We start from the raw sequence: 21,806 nt of genomic DNA on the forward strand, positions 1-21,806 counted from the left end.
CTTTCTTCAGCTTGACGGCATCCCTTACTTCCCGTGTCCACCACCGGGTTCGGGGGTTACCGCCGCGACAGGCACCAGAGACCTTGAGACCACAACTCCGAGCAGCAGCAGAGACAATCGAAGTGGAAAACATGGTCCACTCGGACTCAATGTCCCCAACCTTCCTCGGTACCTGTTTGAAGTTCTCCCGGATGTGGGAGTTAAAGACTTCCCTAACGGACGGCTCGGCCAGACGTTCCCAGCAGACATCACGACACGTTTGGGTCTTCCAAGTCTTTCCGGCCTCCTTCCCCGCCAGCGAATTCAACTCAGCACCAGATAGTGATCGGTGTGTCCAAGACACAGGGCCTAAGGTCGCCTGAAACATCTACAAAGTCGATCACCTGATGCCAGGTGTATTGATGGACACCCTTGTGCTCGAACATGGTGTTCTTTATGGATAAACTATGATGAGCACAGAAGTCCAATAACAAAACACCACTCGGGTTCAGATCAGGGGGGGGCATTCTTACCAATCACCCCCCTCCAGGTGCCACTGTCATTGCCCACGTGGGCATTGAAGTCCCCCAGGAGGACAATGGAGTACCCCATTGGGGCACTTTCCAGTACCCCTTTGAGAGACACCAAGAAGGTCTGGTACTCCAAACTGCTGTTCGGTCTGTAAGCCGAAATCACAGTTAGAGACCTGTCCCCCACGGAGGGACATGACCCTCTCGTCCACCGGGGTGAACTCCAACACTTGGTGGCTGAGCTGGGGGCTCATGAGTAAGCCCACACCAGCCCGCCGCCTCTTACCTTGAGCAACTCCAGAGTGGTAGAGAGTCCAACCCCTCTCTAAGGACTGAGTTTCAGAGCCCAGGCTATGTGTGGACGTGAGCCCGACTATATCTAGATGGTATCTCTCAACCTCTCGCACCAGCTCAGGCTCCTTCCCTCTCAGAGAGGTGACGTTCCATGTCCCAAAAGCCAAGTTTTTCGGCGGCCCAAAACTTGGCTGGGGGACTTCAATGCCCACGTGGGCAATGACAGTGGCACCTGGAGGGGCGTGATTGGTAGGAATGCCCCCCCTGATCTGAACCCGAGTGGTGTTTTGTTATTGGACTTCTGTGCTCTTCATAGGCACCCGCCCTCGACTGCCACCCAAACCACATTGCACCGGCCCCTTTTCGGTCTTCTACTGGTGATGGGCCCATAGGAGAGTGGTCCCACGTCGCTCCTTCAGGCTGGGCCCGACCGGGGCCATGGGAAGAGCCCCGGTCACCAGGCGCTTGCCTGCGAGCCCTAACCCCTGGCTTGGCTCCAGAGTTGGGTCCCCGTGACGCCAATCCGGGCGACATAATCGTGCCTTGTTCTTTCCTTTCATCAGGGGATTCTGAATATGACTACAAACACATTTTTCATGGTAATTTTTATATAATTTATCAGAAATCCTGCACAAAGAATTAATGCACACAGTTTTGTGCAATAAAAGGAAAAAAGCAACTTGGTTTGAGAACATAGGGCATCTTTATCAGGATACAATAAAACACAAAACAGATATGCATATATAAGCAAGAACAAAAAAAGGTGTGGAAACCAGATCACCTGTGGGAGTTTTGAGACCCATCAGAGTTGAATCATGAATTCTGAAGACTCACAACAAGTTTGAATCCCTGAAAATGAAAAACAGCTTTTTGCTGTAAAAACCTAAACGCTTACAAAATGTCATTTTAATCAGATGTTTGTGAATCCAGCTTCAGCTGCAGTTGCTAAACACACAATCCTTGTATTTACATCAAAGGTCCTAAAGGACGATCTCACATGAATCTTTGGTCTTCTCCTTTTAAAGTTCATATTGTATTTGAAGTTGAAGCCTTGGTTAAACAGCCTCCAACGGTTTTTATTTTATTGAACCAACTCAAATCTGGAAAAAGATATTGCAGTGACCCTTATGCTATCCTAGGCACTTTAACATTGGGAGTTGGGTCATACCCACTAGACAATGTGCTGAACCTCTTTTTTTCAATGATTTGTGATCTGCACTGGTGTCCATGGATTACATGAAATCTTTCCACCTTTATCATGGTAGGGAGAACACGTCACTGTAAGGGTGGTGTTATCTAAGATAGCACAAGGGTTAAAAAAAACATTTTTTCCCCCTAAAAATCGGATTCGAGTGAAATATCAGGAAGAAAGAAAATGAGGAAATGTTTAGCTTGGATTCGGTTAGCAGATCATCTGCAAAGCACAACGTTGGTTTAAGTGAGGAAGAAGAGGAGGAGGGTTGTAACTTTTCTCTTCTGTAGCTACAAAATCCCAATAAATAAAAACATTTAGTCTATTTCTATTTGCTTCCTGGATATAAATTCACTGCTACAGAAACAAAAATGACCTCTATGTTTAAAAACCAATTTTAAGGAAGACCTTAAACACAAGAACACTAGTATCGTCTTGTGAAGATTAAGCACTTAAATGCACTCTTATTAAATGAAACACATTATCCTAAACTCCCCCAATGAAAACTGTTATTTTGTTGCTGGTTTTATTTTATTGGACAGTTGAAACCTCATAAAAGTGCAACTTTAAATGTGATGTAGGTTTGAATGAGGATCTGTTTAGTACCACTTTGGGTAATTATAAGCACACTCACAGGCCGTCATAATGAATTTAAAGGGTTTCAAACACCTTTAGAAGTATAGAAAATGTAAAATACTCTTCTAGATGTCTGTATCCAGTTGTTTTAAAGCTTCATAAACACATTACCATGTCTTTTAACCCTTGTGCTATCTTAGATGACCCCACCCTTACATTGACGTGTTCTCCCTACCATGACAAAGGTGGATAAAGGTGGGAAGATTTCATGTAATCCATGGACACCAGTGCAGATCATAAATCATTGACCATCAGCAGGTAGAAGCAGATCAATAAGAACATTTAACCCTTGTGTTATCCTAGGTACTTTAGCGTTGAGAGTTGGGTCATCTGGACCCACTAGACAGTGTGTTGAACCTTTTTTCTTCAATGATTTGTGATCTTCACTGGTGTCCATGGATTATATGAAATCTTTCCACCTTTATCCACCTTTGTCATGGTAGGAATAACACGTCAAAGTAAGGGTGGAGTCATCTAAGATAGCACAAGGGTTAATAACCTCCTGTGCTTAAGTTTACTTTATAAACCATGCACACAAACACACACCTGAGGATTCTTTGGAAGTTTACTCAGATATTTGGACTCCAGCTTGGATTTTTTGACCTGCAGCTACCAAAAGGAAGCTTCTACCATATGGAGAGGAGATGCTTCAAGCAGGTGAGGGTTAACCTGAGTCAGTTCAATGTACGGGGTGACCAGAGGTGGAGGTGCAGTAGCAGCTCTTCTCTTCCTTTTTTTTTTTGGAAGATTCAATTGTAGCAGGTGCTTCTAATTAGGATTTTCTCATTTTCGTTGAAAATCTAGTCTCCCTGATAATTTTCCTGAAACTGCTTTTTCGCTTTGTTGTCCAACAATGTTTCATAAACACAACATCCTCTCAGTCCAAAAACCCCCCACAAGATTTAGAGTCTACATCCTCATAAAATACATACAATGAAAAAAATAAGTTGCATAACAAAAAAAAAAAGTACATTTGTGAGAATGTTTATGGCACATCACATGGACATGAAAGAGTTAACATGCATTCATACCATCAATTTTATACAAAGCATAGCCCTTGATATAAAGCAAAGCAGTGCATCTTTTATTTGTCTCTGAAGGAAAAAAAAACACAGAAAGAAATGGTATAAAAACAGTTACGGGCTCAACGTTTGCTTTAAGGCTGCCCTTATCCATCCACTGAAATGCAGGGATTTTATTTTGAATCTTTTTTTCTACGCTGAATTCAAGTCTCTGTACAGGTCAATAAAAAAACAAACAAGCATTGCTTAGGTTGTCTTAAACCTAAATCTGTCATTTTTTCAGGAGATGATGTTGAGTCTGAGCTTTGTCAGAGGAAGAAGCTCCTACTGGTGTCTCACTGCGTTTTCCCTGTCGCCGCCTTCTTCTGCACGGCCGCCGCCGCCGCAACCCCCCACTGCTCTCCATCACTGTCTGCCCCGCGTTCTCGCTCCTCATCCCAATAGTCGTCATCTTCCTCCTCCTCCTCGAATGCAGACTCATAGGTGGGCTTCTCCTCCTGCTTGATGGCTGGAACGGCGGGCGGAGGAGCTGCGGCGCTGTCGCAGGAGTCGCTGCTGTCCTCAAAGACGTCTGGGTTCTCCAGCATCTCCCTGATCAGGGGAGGCATGGGGCCTGGGATCTCCATCTTCAGGGTTATGGCTCTTTCTGCACCTGCAGGCCAAGTATACGTGACAGCCATGTGAGGATGAGGATAAAGATCTTTGCCAGGACTCATCAAATAAAAGATTAGTTCAAAGTACAAATCATCTCCGATGACATTGTTTTGTTTTTGTAAACTAAAATAATAAGAACCTTTGGTGCTGATTCCTCTGAGGTCTGTGACCTTCATCAGCATGCGGGGAAACATGTGAGGTTTGTTTGGGCGTCTGCGGCGAGTGTAGATCTTCAGGGCCTCCAACAGCGGCTCCTGCAGCTTGTCCACCTTTTCAGGCTCCTCCAAGTCCATTCGATCTGAATGCATGATCCACAATTAAGGAGACAGGATGACAATTAACCTTACATTCTTTTGATAGTTTTCTAAAATCAAATGGTCAGATTCTTCAGAAGTGGAAAACATCTGGTCACTTATTTTCTCTAGCGTGGAAGTCAAAGTTCTCTATATGTAATGCTTTTGAAAGAAAAAAAAGACACAAAAATTGCATCTCAGACTCTGCAAACTTCAGCTGCTGTATTAAATTCTGAAAAACTCATGCACTATTTTCGCACAGTTCTGCATATTGGCTCACGCTTTAAAAAACAGGCAACAATTCCATTCAATATTTTATTTTTCATATTTATCTCTAATAAAAATAGTGTATTTTTAAGTCCTTGTGGCCTTTTTCTGCTCAGGAGGACATATATTAAGAAAGATTTCTGAGTATTTCTTTATCCAAATTGTTGTGAATCAGGAGCAGACGCAAAAGTAATGTTTGAATTGCTACGTAGAAAATACGCCAGGTCGACCACCAGCCCTGCCTCTGAGCTCTCAGCAACAGGGAGGGGAAAGAGGGGCGGGGTTGCACTGTGCCCAACGGTCCCACCCGCAACTCAGAGGTGAATTTCTAATGAACATGAAGAACTGTTACCTCCACAGATGAGACAGATTGCGCTGAGCAGCCCCGTCTCTGTGTCGTCCATTTCCAAAGGCAGCAGCTGGCCGGCGAAGGCGAACACCAGATCTGTGAGAGGGCCAAAGCCGGCGTTGTGCATCTGGGTTCTGTTGAGGGTCAGGCCATCGGAGAACGTCATGGTGTCTTGCTCTGGAGTGTAGCGAGTGCATATCCTTAACATCTGAGAAAAAGAGAGAGCAGGGGAAAATAAGAACTTCCAGAAAGAGGTTGCCGTTAAATTAAGAAGCTTTCCAGCACAAAAAAGGGGGAGCGTTAGGGGATTGCAGGGATTCCCCGTGGTAGGTGGACCAATTACCAGAATGTCCAGGCAGGCAGATTTCAAGAGAGTGATCTGGTCAGCGATGGTAAGTGTAGTAAAGCCTGGAAGCCGCTTGGCAAACTCCACAATCTTTATAATGCACTTGGTGGAGAGCTCACTGAATTTATCCCAAAGGCCCAAGTCCAGCTGTACTCTGTGCTCTGCACTTGAGTTCTGGGAGAAAGAAAGAAGGAGAATCATTTCTGTGACTCTGCAGATTCATTGTGTGTTTGCTCTGCAGATCTATGAGCTAATCCATGAAAAGACAATCCTAAAAACTCACTGTGGTGTATTTTCCTAGTTGACATAGAGACGGGAAGGTTTCTTTATGGGCTTTGCTGACTTTGTTAACCAGCTCCTCTAGCTCTCCACTGAGCTCGTAGCTCTCTGGCAGCGTGATCTCCTCCTTCACATCCTTCTTCTTCTTGTTTCTGTCATTACGCACCGCTGCCAGTAAAAACAAAAAAACAGGGATAATCCGTTTCTGCTTTTCTTCTTGAAAGAGATTATTATGAACACAAACTTCTTTGATTTGAGGACTCCTGACCTTCTTTGGACATGCCGACCTCAAAGCACTTCTGCAGCCGGCAGTACTGACAGCGGTTGCGAGTCACTTTGTTGATCTGGCAGTTCTTGTCTCGATGGCACGTATAGACCATATTCTTCTGGATGCTGCGCCGGAAAAAACCCTGCAGCAGACAAACAAAAAAAGAAAACCTGTTTTTAAACTTTAGACCAAAAGAGATGATCCCCTGAGAGGATTTGTAGGGTTCTGTTTCTATCAGTTTGAGCCCAAAAACTGGAAACAAGATTTTCTACCGTGATCCTTGAGCATATTGGTTACCTTCAAACAAAAATACGGTTTGCTTCGTTTTCCTTTTGTGCTAAACTTCATTTTAGAACAGGAAGTTAATACCACTTCAGGAAGAAATTACTGTATTCAAATGAAAGAAAATGCCATGTTTTTTAATAAATAAGAAAACCTTGGTGTATCTCATTTTGCAGGAAATATTAATAAAGAAATGGGGCCTTAATTCTACAAATTCTTAAATAATTAAAAGGCAACAAAACAGCGTTTGATGCTGGGATGGCAGCATGGACATATTAAGTTTTAACATTATCTATTTTAGCAAAACATTGTGGAGGCAACAACTACAAAACTACAAAAACGTACTAGTTAAGGGTGCAAAAATCATCCGTCACATTTCACCCATCCATTATAACCTGCTATATCCTTTTTGGGCGAAGGCGAGGTACACCCTTGACAGGTCGTCAATCTATCGCAGGGCCACAATTACTCCCAAACACACACATATGCACACGCACACATAGGGATACTTTAGAGCAACCAATTAACCTATGAAACCCACACATGCACGGGGAAAACACCCAAACTCCACACAGAAAGGTCCCAGTCGGGATTAGAACCAGGACCATCTCAAGGCACTGTGCAGCCCCTCTGTCACACTTTTCTACACCAACAAGTTCTCCTTAAATCTTTCACTGAAATCAGCACATCCTAATTAGATTTCGATTTAAGATTCAAAAATGGTTTAAATTCACATCATTGGATTTTACAACCAGACAGATTGGCTGAGATGATGCAGGAGAAACCAAAAGGAAGCGTGTTGCAAATTCTGCAAACTCTGTATGGAAGGTCCTTTTCTGGCACTCAGACCTGCATCTTCTTAATGTGAGACAATGCTTTTGGACTGCTGTCAAACATTTTAATTCATTTGAAAAGAGGGGAGCATGAAAGTGAAGTCTTCTCTCCATCATTTAGAAGCCATGACGTGATTTAAGTGTGGTACAGGTAAGAATTCCCTGGAAGGGCAGCTCATCTCCATGAAAAGCTGCACACCTGTTTGGCTCTAGAAGAACTTTTTTCACTCTGACTTTTCATTACCACTCAGCCGATTTGCTCTGTCCATTTCTCTGAAACAACTTCAGGTGGTCCTGTTTACCTTGCAGCCCTCGCAGGAGCTCACTCCGTAGTGATAACCAGATGACTTGTCCTGGCACACAAAGCAGGGCTTGTAGACCCGGGGAGGAGGTGGAGGAGAAGGAGAACTGGGCACCATCTCCTCTGAACTGGTGCTCTGCGTCTCCACCGCTGCAAAAGACAAAAAAAAAGAGAGAGAAGTCCCTCACTACATTAGGACATCTTGTTTGGATTAATGCTTTAGGGTCTTTGAAATCATGATGAAAGCGAATGCAGCAACTGATTAGGAGTGAATGGTCAACAAACAACCCCCAACCCCATGCAGGCCACCCCAGGCAGCCAGAAGGTAACAAGCTCAAAGGCAGACATTTTTAAGAGAAAAGGGAGGGGGGGTGATTGACAGGGACTTAAAAGAGACACAATTAGCTGATGGCCAGATGGCCCTGCTGATAAAATGCTGATTGGCAGCTGAGGTTTGATTGGCTGCACCATTTATTGGAGAAATGGGGGGGGGGGGAATACCTCTGCTGACTTTTGACTGACATCTGAATTTTTATATTAGTGTGTGTGTGTGTGTGTGTGCACACGTGTGTAAGCTCAGATTTTATTTGGAACCAAACCTTCCCATATCCCTGAAAGTCCATGTGAACAAACAGAGGTGGGATTTATGGGACGGGGCTGTCTCCCTCTGTTCCCTCGCACCGCCTCGCTAAAGAAAATGGCACACTGTATAACACCATATGCTGGTCGCGGGGCAAAGTCATTTGACTGCTGCTGGTGAGAACAGTCAAAACAAACAATGTGAGACGGACAAAGTTTAAAAAAAAAAAAAAAGAAGCTGTGCAGCTGTTTACAACGGTGTCTCATCACACTTGAACGGCGGCAGAGCAGCGCAATTGAGCAGAAAAGGTAACGACTGAAGAACCAGATCCCTCTGAATGTGCCTTTCAACTTTCACCTTCAGTCACCCCAACTTCACCTCCCTCAGCTCCCTCCCAACCCCGCCCCCTTGTTTCCTGGCCCTAAATTCCTCAGTGCAGGACGAACAGGGTTTAATAGTTGCCCAGGCCCATAAGCCGCCCTATATAGGCTGTGTCTTGGATGGGAAGGAGGCCCCCGGCCAGGGTGACGGCCTCTTTATTGGGATCCAGTCACCTTGGGCAGCTATTCACATCAACAGCTCCAGCCTTACTTCTATTCCTTGTAAAAATAAAGAATCCGGGGGTCAAAAACCCCAAATTCACAGCCCCTCCTGCCACTTCAATGGACAGGACAGCCCTGAACCAAATGTGGCCTCCGTCCCACTGCAGCAACCCCAACCTGAACCCACAGTTTGCCATTAACAAGGGTGGTAAGGTTTCAAAAACGGGCAGCGGAGCCACAAAGGAATAATCTAATAAAAACAGAGAGGAGGAATGAAAAGAGAAAAGAAGGAGGCCAGACGGAGGACAGAAACTTCTCAGTGGTCTCCTTGCTGTATAAAACCCTGACTATTTAACTTTGACCTTGACTGAAGAGGGCCGTCGCTAATGACGAGCAGACCGCTGTAAAAAAATCAGCAGAACCACATTCTTTTTATGATGTTAGATACATCCGACTTCTTTTCATCATCATTTGACACGAGATTTTTTTTACAATTAATCTGAAATTCATGATGGTTTCAGCCAAATTAAAATCTCATCTTCATAATGTAAAGAAATTCAAATACCAATGCTGGTTTTAAGCTTCGACAACAATAACCTCATTTTGGGAATTTTTTGTGGTGTTTGATCTGAGGACACAGAAATAAAAAAGCTGATTTTCCCCCAAACTTGACCCAGTTGATGCAGATAATAATCAATTGCTTCATCCTGATTAGTTTGCACTGTGTTTTTAAGTCATTTCAATTTAAAGCAAGTCTAGTTAAAAGGATTTCATTTTTCACCCGTTACAAACGATTGGATTTTGAAGAAAAAATATAAATCATATAAAAAACTGAACTGGAAAGAAATGTTCCTTGCTTTAAAAAAACTTGTACGGAGAGTAAAACCTCACTAGAGCATAAAAAAAGCATTCATTATGTGTACTGTGACTAAAGACTTCAAGAATGCAGGAGCCTACAATCTTCCAGCATCTCACTTGTGTTGATTTACAGCTTTTCTTTGTCCTCTAGGTCTTTTTAGGAGCCTTTTTTATTTCTTTAGTAGCTTTAAAGGTTATATTCAACTTCTCAACTGGGTTTTAAAATGTGTTTCACTCTCTTACAAAAAGGAAAAATAAAGTAAAAATGTTCAGCAAACAAAACATTTGACCTGTTTTTGGAAATAAAGGTGGGAGGACTCAGTGGCATCAGAACCTGCAACCTGATCACTGTTTTCTGTTTATGTAGCAACACTGACAGTGTAGAAGTGAGAGAGAAAAAAAGGGGCGAAGACGCTGCATCTGGCGCCAGAGAGGAGGTAGTGGCAGACTATCTGAGCCAGTGAGGAGGAAAGTGGCAGAGAAACATGATGGAGGGGAGACAATTGGGTAGAAGGTGGGGAGTTTACCTGGTGTGGAGAAAAAGGGCGAGGAGCCAAGAACTGTCAGCAGCTGTCATCACCCTGAACTCAGCTCAGCCGCAGAGCCTCGGCTTGAGAAAAATACCTCTTTCTCCTTAACCTGCAGTTCACCCCTCGGTGTGTCACAACATCAATCAGCACGCAGAAGAGACAACACAACTCCAAGCCTGAACCGACTCCTGTGCATCTAAACTCCAACCTGTCAGACCACATTTCAGAGTCCAGCATCCTCTGAAAATGACCAAAATGCCTTTTTTCCCCTCACAAAATCCTCTCACTGCACCACCAGATAACATTATTTATTCACTCCCGAGGATCTTCTCGTGTTCTCCAGCTCCTCTGCTGTTTGTTGTCAGATCAGAACATCACTGTTTAGACAACAGGAACCCCCCCGGGCCAGCAGACATTGGCCTCATCGACTCAAAGTTGAGCATTTTATATCCGCCAGGCGTGCAGCATATTTGATGGATCTTTGTAGAATGAGAACAGGCTTGAATGATTTCCGTCTGCCTCTGGGGCTATTTGTTAGTGGTGTAAATCCCTTTTGGTTTGTTCACATGCAAAATAAAAATAATACAATCAATATTTTACTCTGGTTAAAGTCTTTCATCAAAAGCTTTAGCACAAAGCTGCACTGTCCAATTATTTCATTTGTGGTATTTGTTCATTAATGTTGGGAAGGTTTGACACACTCATCCTGAACTGTCACATGTGCGATAACATGCCCAAAACCCACTTTAACTCTCCCTGCACCTCTGTATTTTAATATGTTTTTCGTTATATTTTGTACTTTTCTACCTGCATTTTTGCATCCTATGAGTATCTCTCAATTAATGAAGTCCCTAAAGTGTATGACTTTAGTGAGTCATGGGGTTCTTCTCATCACAAGCATTTCATGGCATTATTGTCTTTTTGTTGATCTGACATGTGACAAATAAACACAATCCAGATGAAACTGCGCTTTTGTGATCTGTTGGTTTAAGAGTTTAGGAGTTTATTTTAGCAAAATTGCTTATTTCCACCTATGAAAGTAGAACAGGAAAATTAGAATAAGTAAAAGCAAACATTAATAAAATCAATGGAATTCAAGAAAGTGGGATGATGAGATGAGCACAATTGATGATTATTATAACAACAGTAATATTATTAATAATAATAATAATAAATGCGTAAAATATAGCAGATTAACAGAGTTTTTTTTCCCCATTAATCTGTTTACGTTCCAGCCATTTTAAAATTCCACAACAAAAATAGCCCCCCTTAGAAATAAGTAAAAAGGTCTTACCACATTGGCAGATTTCCTTAAAGAAAGCAAAAAAAATGTGCCAATGTGGTAAGAAAAATTGTCTTTTCAAAAATTCTTATTTGAAGAAAAAATTTTAATCACTAAGAAATGTTTTCACAAACTAGATTATTTTTTAAGACAGAAAACAAGACAGTTTTTCTTGAAACAAGGATCCCAAGATTCTGTTTTTTTCAGTGAAGCAAAGCTCAACTCTGACAAAGCTTTAGCCAGCAAAAACACGAGTGGCTGTTAGATGTTCAAGTCCAAAGCCAGCTCACATCAACACACTGACGGTGTCTTTTAAAAAAAATCTATGTGGCTCTTTCTTAACGTGTTCAAACACTAGCACCTTGATCTCATTATGAAACACTGTTCCAAAAACCTTCAGCATGTTTACAGCAAAAACGGAACCATAGGAAAGTGAAAAGACCTTTGCTTCAGGAAAAAAAATAAATCTCATTTCTGTTTTGCAGGAAAAATAATCTCATCAATAAAGATTTTCAATTGCAAAATAATTTTAGTTTAGAAAAACGTGTCTTTAAACATTAATTCTTTGAAATTCTTACCCCTTTGGTTAAAAAAAAAGGAAAAAATAAGAAGTTTTGACTTATTTCTATGGGGGCCTGTTTTTGCAGTGTTTAACCTGCATCTATCTGTCCCACCTTGAATTAAATCTGCAGGAAGGGGCTAGAATCACGACCCAACGCTCAAAAAAAAACCAAAAATAGAACCTTCTTTGTTTGTTCACATCAAGATTCTGCTAAATACTTTCAGACTTCTGCGAACAAGCGAACTGTATTAAGAATGTGTTACAATTCACAAGAAAAACCAAAAACCTTTTGGAATTACACTCATTCAGCTGTCAAAAGATTCACACAGATGACAAATTTAGCCTTTGGCTAACTTTTTAACCCACAGAATGTTTAGCAGCACACTGTGGAATGTGTGCACATTTGGGAAAATGAGTGTATGCGTTTGTGGACATTTTGTTGTTGTTGTTTGACTTCATGTGCAACAAAAATCACAAAACAGGAGATAGAAGCAGGAACCACCGGGATAAACGACATTTTTAACAGGAACACAACCCTCCATACTTTCTCTGTGAGTTGGAAGTTTTAAAGGTGCTGCTCCGGGCACGGATGCACCGAAGTGATGATCGGGGCTTCCACCTTAAACATGCTGAGCAAGTAATCACCACAGCAGCGGGGACCAGACGGGCCAGATCTGAGAGACAATCCCTTTCATCAGCTGCTCAAAGTTCAATACCATCCCCTCCCCTTCCTCCATCCCACCCCCATGTTCAACCCTCAGTAATAACCCTTTTCCCCCCTCTTCTGTCCTCCTCCTGCCTTCCTGCCCTGGCAGAAGGAGGAGCCCTTCCTGTCGTTGGTGGCGCCTTTTAAAGGGAAGGGTTGTGAAAACCAGGCTACTGTCCAGGAGATGGCTCCATAAAAGACAGCGACCAAACACTCACAAAAAGAAGTTGGGGCACACAAACAGGACTGCACACACACACACACACACACAAACAGAGCCACAAAAACAGAAGGGCACCTCACAAATGAGGGCCAAATATTCTCCTGCAAGAAAGAAAGAAATGCTTTTTCTTATTTTTATTTAGCAGTGTGTGGGTGAAGTGGGGTTGTCCCTACTATTAGTTTTCTTATTTTTGAAAATGGCTGCCAATAATTCAAACTTTCAATCAGAGTCCTGTAAATGTTTTTGTTTTTTTTCATTTATGTAATGTTCAGGCACAAATGAAGGCCATACTTGAGCATCAGAATGTTTCTTTACTTAGTGACTCTCTTCTTGTCAAAATTTGAACACACATTGTTTTGCTTTTTATTGTGAAAAAAAAGGTTCCTGTGGGAGCAAACTGTGAAGATGGTGAGGAGAACAGTGGGAGTTAAGATGTCAGAGTCTGAGACAAGCTGGAACACGACTCACTGAGCCTCTCAAAGATGCTGCTTTCAAGCCCTGTCATCAGCTGAACGAGTGAGGCAGCTACGACATTTGCTGTCTTCTCATGATGACAAATACATTTTTGACAACAAATAACAACAAATAAAAAAAATAAACTGAGTAAACCCCAGGGAACTGTGCAAACACTGTCAAATTGAACGTACGACTTCATCCTCATCATGTGCTGTAACAGGAAACCTTTAATTTGACAGAATAAAAAAAAAGAAATATTAAGGATGACCAAAATCTTAGTTTAATTAATTGAAAAAAACTTAATGATTTATTTTATTTTTCAAATTTTTTACTGAAACTACTTAGTTTTGGGGTACAAAACCTGAAAACCTTTGACTAAATCAATATTTCTACAACATATAACAGCATCCATGTTATAGACAGGTGTTTAAAAATGTTAACTTTATGACAAATATTGTCAAAATAACTTTAATTACTACAAGGGATGCCACAATTCTTGGCTTAAAGCCGAACCGTTTGTCAAACCATTTAACTGAATCGTAGGGAAAGCGGATCATTGCATCTCTACTGCATATCCAACATTTTGCTTTGAAAGTATCAAACGTTGGTTGTGTTACATTTAAGATGTGTTTCTTGCTTTTCAGCTAAAAAAAAAAAAAAAAAGTACTTGTTTGAATTTTTTGTTTTTTGTCGTTTTGAACCGAAAAAAGAAAAAGAAAAAAAACTTGACCCCAAAATTGAGGTTTGAATTTTGGGGTCAAGGTTGTTTGCATACTCAGTACTCAGATTTAACACTACTTTGATGGATAAAGTCTCCATTTCTCCACAATGTGATAATATGGTGGCATTAGGAAAATGAGAGGATGCTCTCGCCCTTGTGTCACCGGAATGAACCCTTCTGCTACTTCACCTAAAAAAGGATGTTCCTTAACAGAAAACCAATCTCTTTAATCCTCAAAACAAGTCCCAGATTTTATCTTTCGATCAGCAACAGTCTGTAAAAGTATCTCTCCGTTGTGTTGTTGTTGGTTAAAGTTTTTCTGTGCAAGGGTACAAGGGCCTAGGAGTGTTGCAGCCAAAAAAAAAAAAGGTTAAGTATCCTGAATGATGAGGAGTGTTTCCTACTGGAGACCTTAAACACCTTAATTCTCCAAATTCCATCTTTATTCTGCTTTTCTTCTCTCGTCTTCTTCTCTTCTGTCACGGCCTGTTTCCAACAAAGAGGCCAAATCTCTTAATTGACCTATTCTCATTATAATTGAAACATTGAAAGCTCTTGGGCGCTCAGCACAAGGCGTGTAAGCCGATCTATGTGTGAGCCAAGTATAAACACAACTTTGCTTGGAGCGAGACACACACAGGGCAACAGTTTTTGGCATGTTCCCTCTCCCCTCTGATACCTCCTGACTCAGAAACAAAGGAAGGCAAATAGGTGGTGAACTGCCTCACAAGAAAAAAAAAAAAAATACAGGAAAAGATCCCCCCTCATACACATCCAGACAAACACACACCGGACACACTTAGTGTGTGTCAAAACGACAGCCAGTTCTGTGATCTACACAACAAATGACTAATCAGCTGATCGTTTCAAATCTAAAAATAACAGATCTGGAGATTATTGAAGTACGCGCAAATGTCTAAAGTTTTTATGTGTTAAATACTTGTACCTCTGTTAGTATGCGGGAACACTTCACAAAACATTAAAAAAAAAAAACTTACAATTTACTCTGAAAAACTAGGATTCAAATATTTCATTAGAAAAACAAGAGTTTGCTTTTAAGGCACATTTTAATAATTGTAAAAGATTAGATGACAACAATAAAGCTTTTGACTAAAAAAATGTAATTAAAGTCTCCATTCAATCATCTTTTGATCTATTGTAAAAGCAGTAGTATTTTAATAATGATTATTCAATTTTTTGCCAAAATTAATAAAACTGTCATCTTCTAGGACATAGTTTCTGCAGAGTGGCAAAAGTTTATTAGAAATTCACCTCTAAGTTTTGGGGGCAGGACCGTTGGTACTGAGTAAGCCCAGCCCTACTTCCCGTCATCCATCTGTTTACCTGTTCTGCTGACTTACGGCCCCGTCAAATAGAAACTCTTTTGAATGACTGCCGAGATTTCCTCTAAGTGTGTAAAATTTATCAATTGTTGTTTTTATTCTTTTGAACTAAACTAAACTAAACTAAACTAAACTAAACTAAACTAAACTAAACTAAACTAAACTAAACTAAACTAAACTAAACTAAACTAAACTAAACTAAATGAAACTAAACTAAACTAAACTAAACTAAACTAAACTGACATTTGTCTCTCATGAGAAAAATGCTATTATAAAATATTTAAAAACACCAAAAACACCATTTTCATCGGTCTGGCTCTTTAAGGCACATTTTCATAACTGGAAATAAATAAATAACAATTATGAAGCTGTTGTCTAACTTTTTTATTAATTAGATAACTAGCTTTTTTTTGCTAAATAAACAAACTGTCAAAAATCTGATTATTTTGTTCCAAAACTGAAAAAGATTGTCTGATTTATTTCAATCTTCACACTTATCTTGTTTTTATCTTTCATTTTGGCAGTTAACTTAGTGATCACACTTTTACAGCTGTAACTAGAGGCTGAACAGCTTATCAGAAAAGAATTACAGGAAGCATCTTTTTGCATGAAGCCATCCAATAATAGACACTTGAAACTCCTAAAACTATTCTGGTCACTCTTTTAAAAAAAATTTTTTTGGGCACCACAGAAACCTTTTTTTCTTTTTCTTTAGTTGCTGCTAAATGTATTTATTTAAAAAAAAAAAACAAAACCAACAAATGACATCTAGAACACAAAACTCATGATTAATGAGCATATGTGGACATTTGTCTTTCAAGCTGGCATCTGGCAAAGCTCCACGGCGAGTTGAAACAGGCCCTGCTGTGGTGTTTGTCATCCTGACTGCTTATCCATCATCATTAGTGAGCTCTGTGGGCCTGACAGTGTTTAATGCAATGCTATCCAAAGACTCACTGAAGATGAATAGACTTTAGGTGCTCAATTGAAGGAAAAGTGTGTTTAATTTTAGTGAATCCACATATCCATATTTCTGGGTTTGAGCGAAGTCTGTGCTTGATTTTCCACCTGAAGCCTAATAAAAGAGAGTGAAAATGAACTGCATGACATTAACAAAAGAGCCACACATTTTTCCAGCAGACAGAGTGAGTTTTACTTTTTATGTATTTGTTATCTTTGTCATGTTTGCCAGCTGCTGATTAGACTTTTTTTATTATTATTATTACAGAGCAGTATCTTAACGCCTGATGCAATCTACCCTGCCTGCCCAGGAGCTATCAGAAGAATGTCTAGCTTGTATAGAGAGGACAGATAGCACATGATTCTTACACGATCTCCTGAGAATTCTCCAACCTGCAGTCTTTATCGTTTCTGAACTAACTTTTGTCAAATGCTGAGTAAATGATTTTCATTCTGCCAGTTTCGGTTTGGACGCTGGTGTTTTCTGGAGACACCAGTGGGCCTGAGTTGTTGTTTGGAAGAGCTGTCAATCAAGTGAAGTCATTCATGAAGAAAACAAACGGCGTGGTGTATAAATACACTCCCACACTCACGCTCACAAAGCACACTAAGCACATAAACAAACACACTGCGGGGTGAGAATGGGTACACATAATCGAAAGGAATCTGACTCTTCCTGTAGAGAGGGCTCAGTGATAACAAAACCAGGACTGATAACACACACACACACACACACATATATGTACACACACACACAAACACACAGTGAGCTGCTGTTTTGCAGACTGATGGACTGACTCAGTACTCACACTGAACGCTGCTTGCTCCGGCCCAGGCAAAGGGGTTCAGCCCGGAGAAGTATGAGGCGGCTTTGTTGAGCATGCAGGATCCCTGTCTGGACACATCAAAGAGGGGCCGAGGGCCCAGCCCCAGAGCCTCCATGCAGTCAAACATATTCTAACTCTAACGCTGGTTCTCTGGTTTCCCAGGTTCTGCTGGATAAACTTAAGCAACAGCCTCCAGTGAAGTAACCTAATGCTCTGCTTGGTCCAGGTGTCCCCTGTCTGTCTGTTCCTGCCACTGGCCCCCCTCCCTGTCCTCCAAAACCAAACTCCTACATGAAAGCACCCTCAGCAGAAGCTTTCCCCCTCAGCCTGGGAGAACGTCTTGTTTTTCTGTCAGATCTCCAGCTCTCCTGGCTGCCTTCAGCTGCTTAAGCTGATCTCAGCTCCCCTCTTGCTGGGTCTGTGGGCCTCTCACAGCCTGCTGCTGCACTCACAGCCAACTATCTCCCAGTGCTGCAAAAAAGGGGCGTGTCCCAGACACAAGAAAGGGGAGGGGAAAAACAACTATAGAAGTGTGTCTCCTGTTTCCTGATTGGCCACACACTGATCCATCAGCTACCACCTACTTTTTTTTTTTTAATTTTCACAGAAAATAATCCAAAAATAATCCCTCCCCTAAAAAAAGGAAAAGTAGTTCAGTGAAAGTTTCATTTTCTAATTTTAAGGCTTTAACAATAAATGTAAAAAATTAAAATTAATATTTACAATATTTTTGGATGCTTCAAAAACATCTTTATTGGTGTGATGAGTTTATTTTTTATGATCAGATTGCATACTTTTTTTTAATTAAATATAAATCTTTCTTTAAAAAAAAGAATTAAACATGTGCTTTACATGTTTTTTTGTTTGAGGCATGTTGTGATGTCTGTCTTTACATATTATAACCCCTTCATGCCAGAATATATTTAAATTTATATAAAAAATATTCATTTTTTTTAATTCAAAGTGATGCTAAATAAAGAAGTCATGGTATTTGGTGACAAACAGCAATAAGAGGTTAACCTATGTTTATTTATTTACCTAAAATCTGATTTCTTTCAATTAAAATGACTTTCAGCATTAGCTGACAATTGTGTTATTTGCCTCAGATGACACAAAATAGTATGTTTAAAGTAAAACAATTAAAATATGTTTTTATCTGGCAAAACTTTTGTTTTATTCTGCGAAAAACTACACGTTTCACTTCAATAGGTCCTGACAACTGTAGCTAAAGTTGTTCAGACATTGTTTTGAGCAGAATAAACTAATTTCCCACGCACACATGACCCAAAAAAAATGCCTCAGCCATATCCACACATGCACTGCAGACATTCAATCTTTCAACATTTTCTGAAAGAATTGTGTGCGTGTGTTCAGAAATATCCGCATCAGATGAGCTGGACGTTCTCCAGCATTAACCCAGACCGTCCCCCTGAGTGTTAAAGTCTGGAAAACGGGACGAGGGGATATGATTCACTTCAAGAGATTTTGTGCTCTGATGATCTTTCTATCGTAAACTGATTTCACTTTTAAAAAAGGCTGTTTGAAAAGTTGATTTTGGAAGCTGTTGTTTGTAAATGTTAGTGCTGCACAGGGAAGCTATGATCCCCAAAGTAACTGGGAACAACAATGATGGCTTTGTTCTGTTTGCTGCAATTTATGGTTGTGTTAAGTGAAGCTTCAACTGGAGTTAAACCTAAACAATATAAGAGGCAGAGACGTATTCAAGGCCACAAAATGTGTTTTTCGGGAATTTTTCTACAGCCTGTGACAAAGTGGAGCTTTACAGCGACGTGCCCTCTCATAATTCTCGTTTCTGCTTTTGATTTTGGTTTTGTCTTTAAAATTCGTTCATATTTGCTATTTCTTTTCCAACCGTCTGGTTTCATTTTTCTTCCCTTATCTCAGCCTCCTTGTGTGTAAAGCATCAAATTGAATTCTTTCAATTGGGTTCAAATAAACTCGGCGATCCTCCCTGGATCTCATTGGATCTTCCAGTCAGTCAGACTGAAGTGCAACTCTGCTGCAGGCTACCCCAAGTCTGAATAGTGTGCAAACGATACGAACGCACCCTCCCTCCTCTCTTCCTCCCCTTCCTTCCCTCATTCAAGAGAGATGAACTCTGGAAGAAACCCCCAATGGGGCCCTAACACCCCCCCTTTCACTCAGACACACACACTGACTTCCAAACTTGTCCTGCCCATGGCTTCGTACCCACCAAGTTGTATCTTGCAGGTCCTTCTATTCTCTTTTTTCCTGTCTGTTGTTTGTTTTTCTCCCAGCATTCCTCATCTATTATTAAACATATTTTTGGTCATGATTTGGAGAATGCTTTATTTCTACTGTTTATTATCATTCTTAACATTGGCTAAATTTAACTGATATCCCATTTTTTGTTCTTTATTCAGAGTTTTTACCAGTTTTTCTATTTACAGCTCAGGCAAACACACACATGATGCACTACAGGCGGCACAACATCAGGCCGCTGAGCTCTCTCCACACCTTGAGACAATTAGCCTCCCTGCCTCGCAGCACCCTGCCCCCTGTTGCTGCTTTGTGGAAAGGAGTACACACATGCAATGGGGAATGTGAAGAAGAAAAATAGCTGTATCACTTTCCTTCACTTTCAGCAAAATACTGCTTCAGACCCACTACTTAAGCTGAGCAAATTGCAGCCCTTTGAAGCTGAAAGACCTGGACCCCCTACTCCCTTTCTTCCAGCACACAAATCGTTTCAAACGGGTCAAAGTCAGCTTTTTTGGCTGCCATCACTTGTGATACAAGTAAAACAGAGTGAGCAACTGCCTCGATCCCTGGTTCTGCATTCGCAGCAGCTCAGGCTTCGCTCTTTGCAGAAAGTCTTGGTCCGGTCATCAGTGAACACAAATGTATGGTCACAAATAGGAGGCAAGCCGTGCAAGACGGCTGTTTGTGATATTCACGGGTGTTGGAATGCACAGCTTAAAGAGCTCGTATGTGTTTTGTGTGCATGTGAGTGCGCAGGCTTAGACAATTATGTGTGTGCTTAAATAGAGTGCCTGTGATGACAGACAGAGAGAAAAACACACAATCCTCTCTCTGTGCCGTTTGGTTCAAGTTACAGAGGCGCACACACTGATTTGAAATACATCACAAAGAACAAGATGTTACCGCCACAAGAAGTACGAAAATATGTCAGGTTTATGACCCAAAATAAAACGGGTTTCAAGGGCCATGAGCCCAACGTTGACACAGATATCATCAGAAAGGTTTTCTTCTCTGGGTAGATATCCAGAAATTGTTTCATGTTTTTGCTTGTGTTCCAAAAGCCCCGGGCAGAGAAAGATTCATCCAAAAACAATTCCATGAGTGTTTTCTTTCCCTTATTCCTAGTTAAAAAGACAAAAGGACAATGAAAAAACAAAACAAAAGGACATACAGTTTGATTTCATTTATAGCAGATTTTTTTAAAAAGAGGAAATCAAGTCTGGAGGTTCAAAGGGAGATTCTATTAATTTAGTAAAAAAGCCCAAGATGGCTCTTATTTTCATATGAAGTGGCCTTTATTGGTGTTGCTACTCTCTAAAGTCCACTGTCATTACTTTTAGACTGAGTTCACTGTTTCACAATTAGCAGCACTTTTGTAAACAAAGCAGGGAAATTGTAAAAACTCTCCGTCATGCCAGAGTGTCATTTGATTCGTTGTTTACGACTCTGAAGGGACAAAAATCTTTCATGTTAACTTCCGCTGTTTATCATGTCAGCGTGGTGATGTAGGAGTGTGCTCAGGGTGTGGCTGGCACAAACGGACACTGATGGGACTAAAAAAAGACCAGCCTGACGGGTAGAATAGTACATTTTCACCAATTGGAGGAACTTGGTAACAATTACTGCTACGCCATGGAATTTGTTTCTGCAAAAATGATTCATTTAAACAATTACTAAATCATTTTTTAATAATAATTTTGTTGATGGCTGGTCAGTAGAAGCTGCAAAAGTCCTAGTTTGTTTCTTTGTAACAGTTTAAGCAATGAAATTATCAAAATAAAAAAATAACATGTAGTCATTTGCCACCTTTACAGTCTTCTGCCCCCTCCTGCCCTCCCATATAAAATGTTCTAGCTCCACTACTGGGCTGCGTCATAGCTTTTATCGCACAATAGATCAGCTTTAGCTTAGAAATGAAAAAGGGGTTCACCAGTCATACTGCGCAAAATATTTTTGTGTAAACTCTTTAAGATTAGGAATAATTTACAACAGATTTAAATAGTTTTCTATTTGTGAGGATTTATCGCTGAATTCTTGTTCCTGCTAGCAAACACATATTTCCTTTGCCTTTCAAAGCACAAGCATGAGCTGCATTGGCCTCTAAATGTTTCATTAAAATTATAGTTTCTTTTACTTTTACCCTAACCATGAGATTACGTGGCATGTAGGGTGGGACCCCTTCGATTTGAAGCCTGATCCTTTCATCGGAAAGAGTAAATCGTGCAAAAAGGAACAACTAACTGACATGTTACCTCTGAAAACATGCATTTTCTCAAAAACCATTTTAATGCAGTTTAATGCGTCCTCATTTTGTCAACTGAGATGCCATTTAGTGTAAAAGAGAAGATCAGACCACGAAAAATGACAAAGTGCCATCAGATGGGTGTTTTCTAAAAGAGTTCACATAGTTTCATGGCAGCATCCAAAGTAATTAATGACGTTTTGAC

The 21,806-nt window shown here is 40.8% G+C and overlaps 1 protein-coding gene across 3 annotated transcripts in view; it reads right to left on the minus strand.

The window, feature by feature from the left end:
* Positions 1-1,393: 1,393 nt before the first annotated feature.
* The window catches only part of rargb (retinoic acid receptor, gamma b), a 35,192-nt gene continuing 14,779 nt past the window's right edge, over positions 1,394-21,806 (minus strand). For 2 of the 3 annotated variants that reach the window (XM_004069128.5, XM_078947659.1), the window contains exons 3-9: positions 7,527-7,675; positions 6,110-6,251; positions 5,846-6,009; positions 5,560-5,736; positions 5,220-5,424; positions 4,447-4,605; positions 1,394-4,305 (exon numbers count right to left, since the gene is read on the minus strand). In XM_004069128.5, the coding sequence (XP_004069176.1) occupies positions 3,989-4,305; positions 4,447-4,605; positions 5,220-5,424; positions 5,560-5,736; positions 5,846-6,009; positions 6,110-6,251; positions 7,527-7,675 (1,313 nt within the window). In that variant the 3' untranslated portion in view covers positions 1,394-3,988. Of the gene's footprint in view, positions 4,306-4,446; positions 4,606-5,219; positions 5,425-5,559; positions 5,737-5,845; positions 6,010-6,109; positions 6,252-7,526; positions 7,676-17,097; positions 17,604-21,806 lie in introns of those variants that run through there. The other variant, XM_004069127.5, reaches the window with a different exon arrangement.

The sequence above is a fragment of the Oryzias latipes genome, chromosome 5 (assembly GCF_053564925.1).
Source record: "Oryzias latipes strain Hd-rR chromosome 5, Olatipes_Hd-rR_3.1".
NCBI lineage: Eukaryota > Metazoa > Chordata > Actinopteri > Beloniformes > Adrianichthyidae > Oryzias > Oryzias latipes.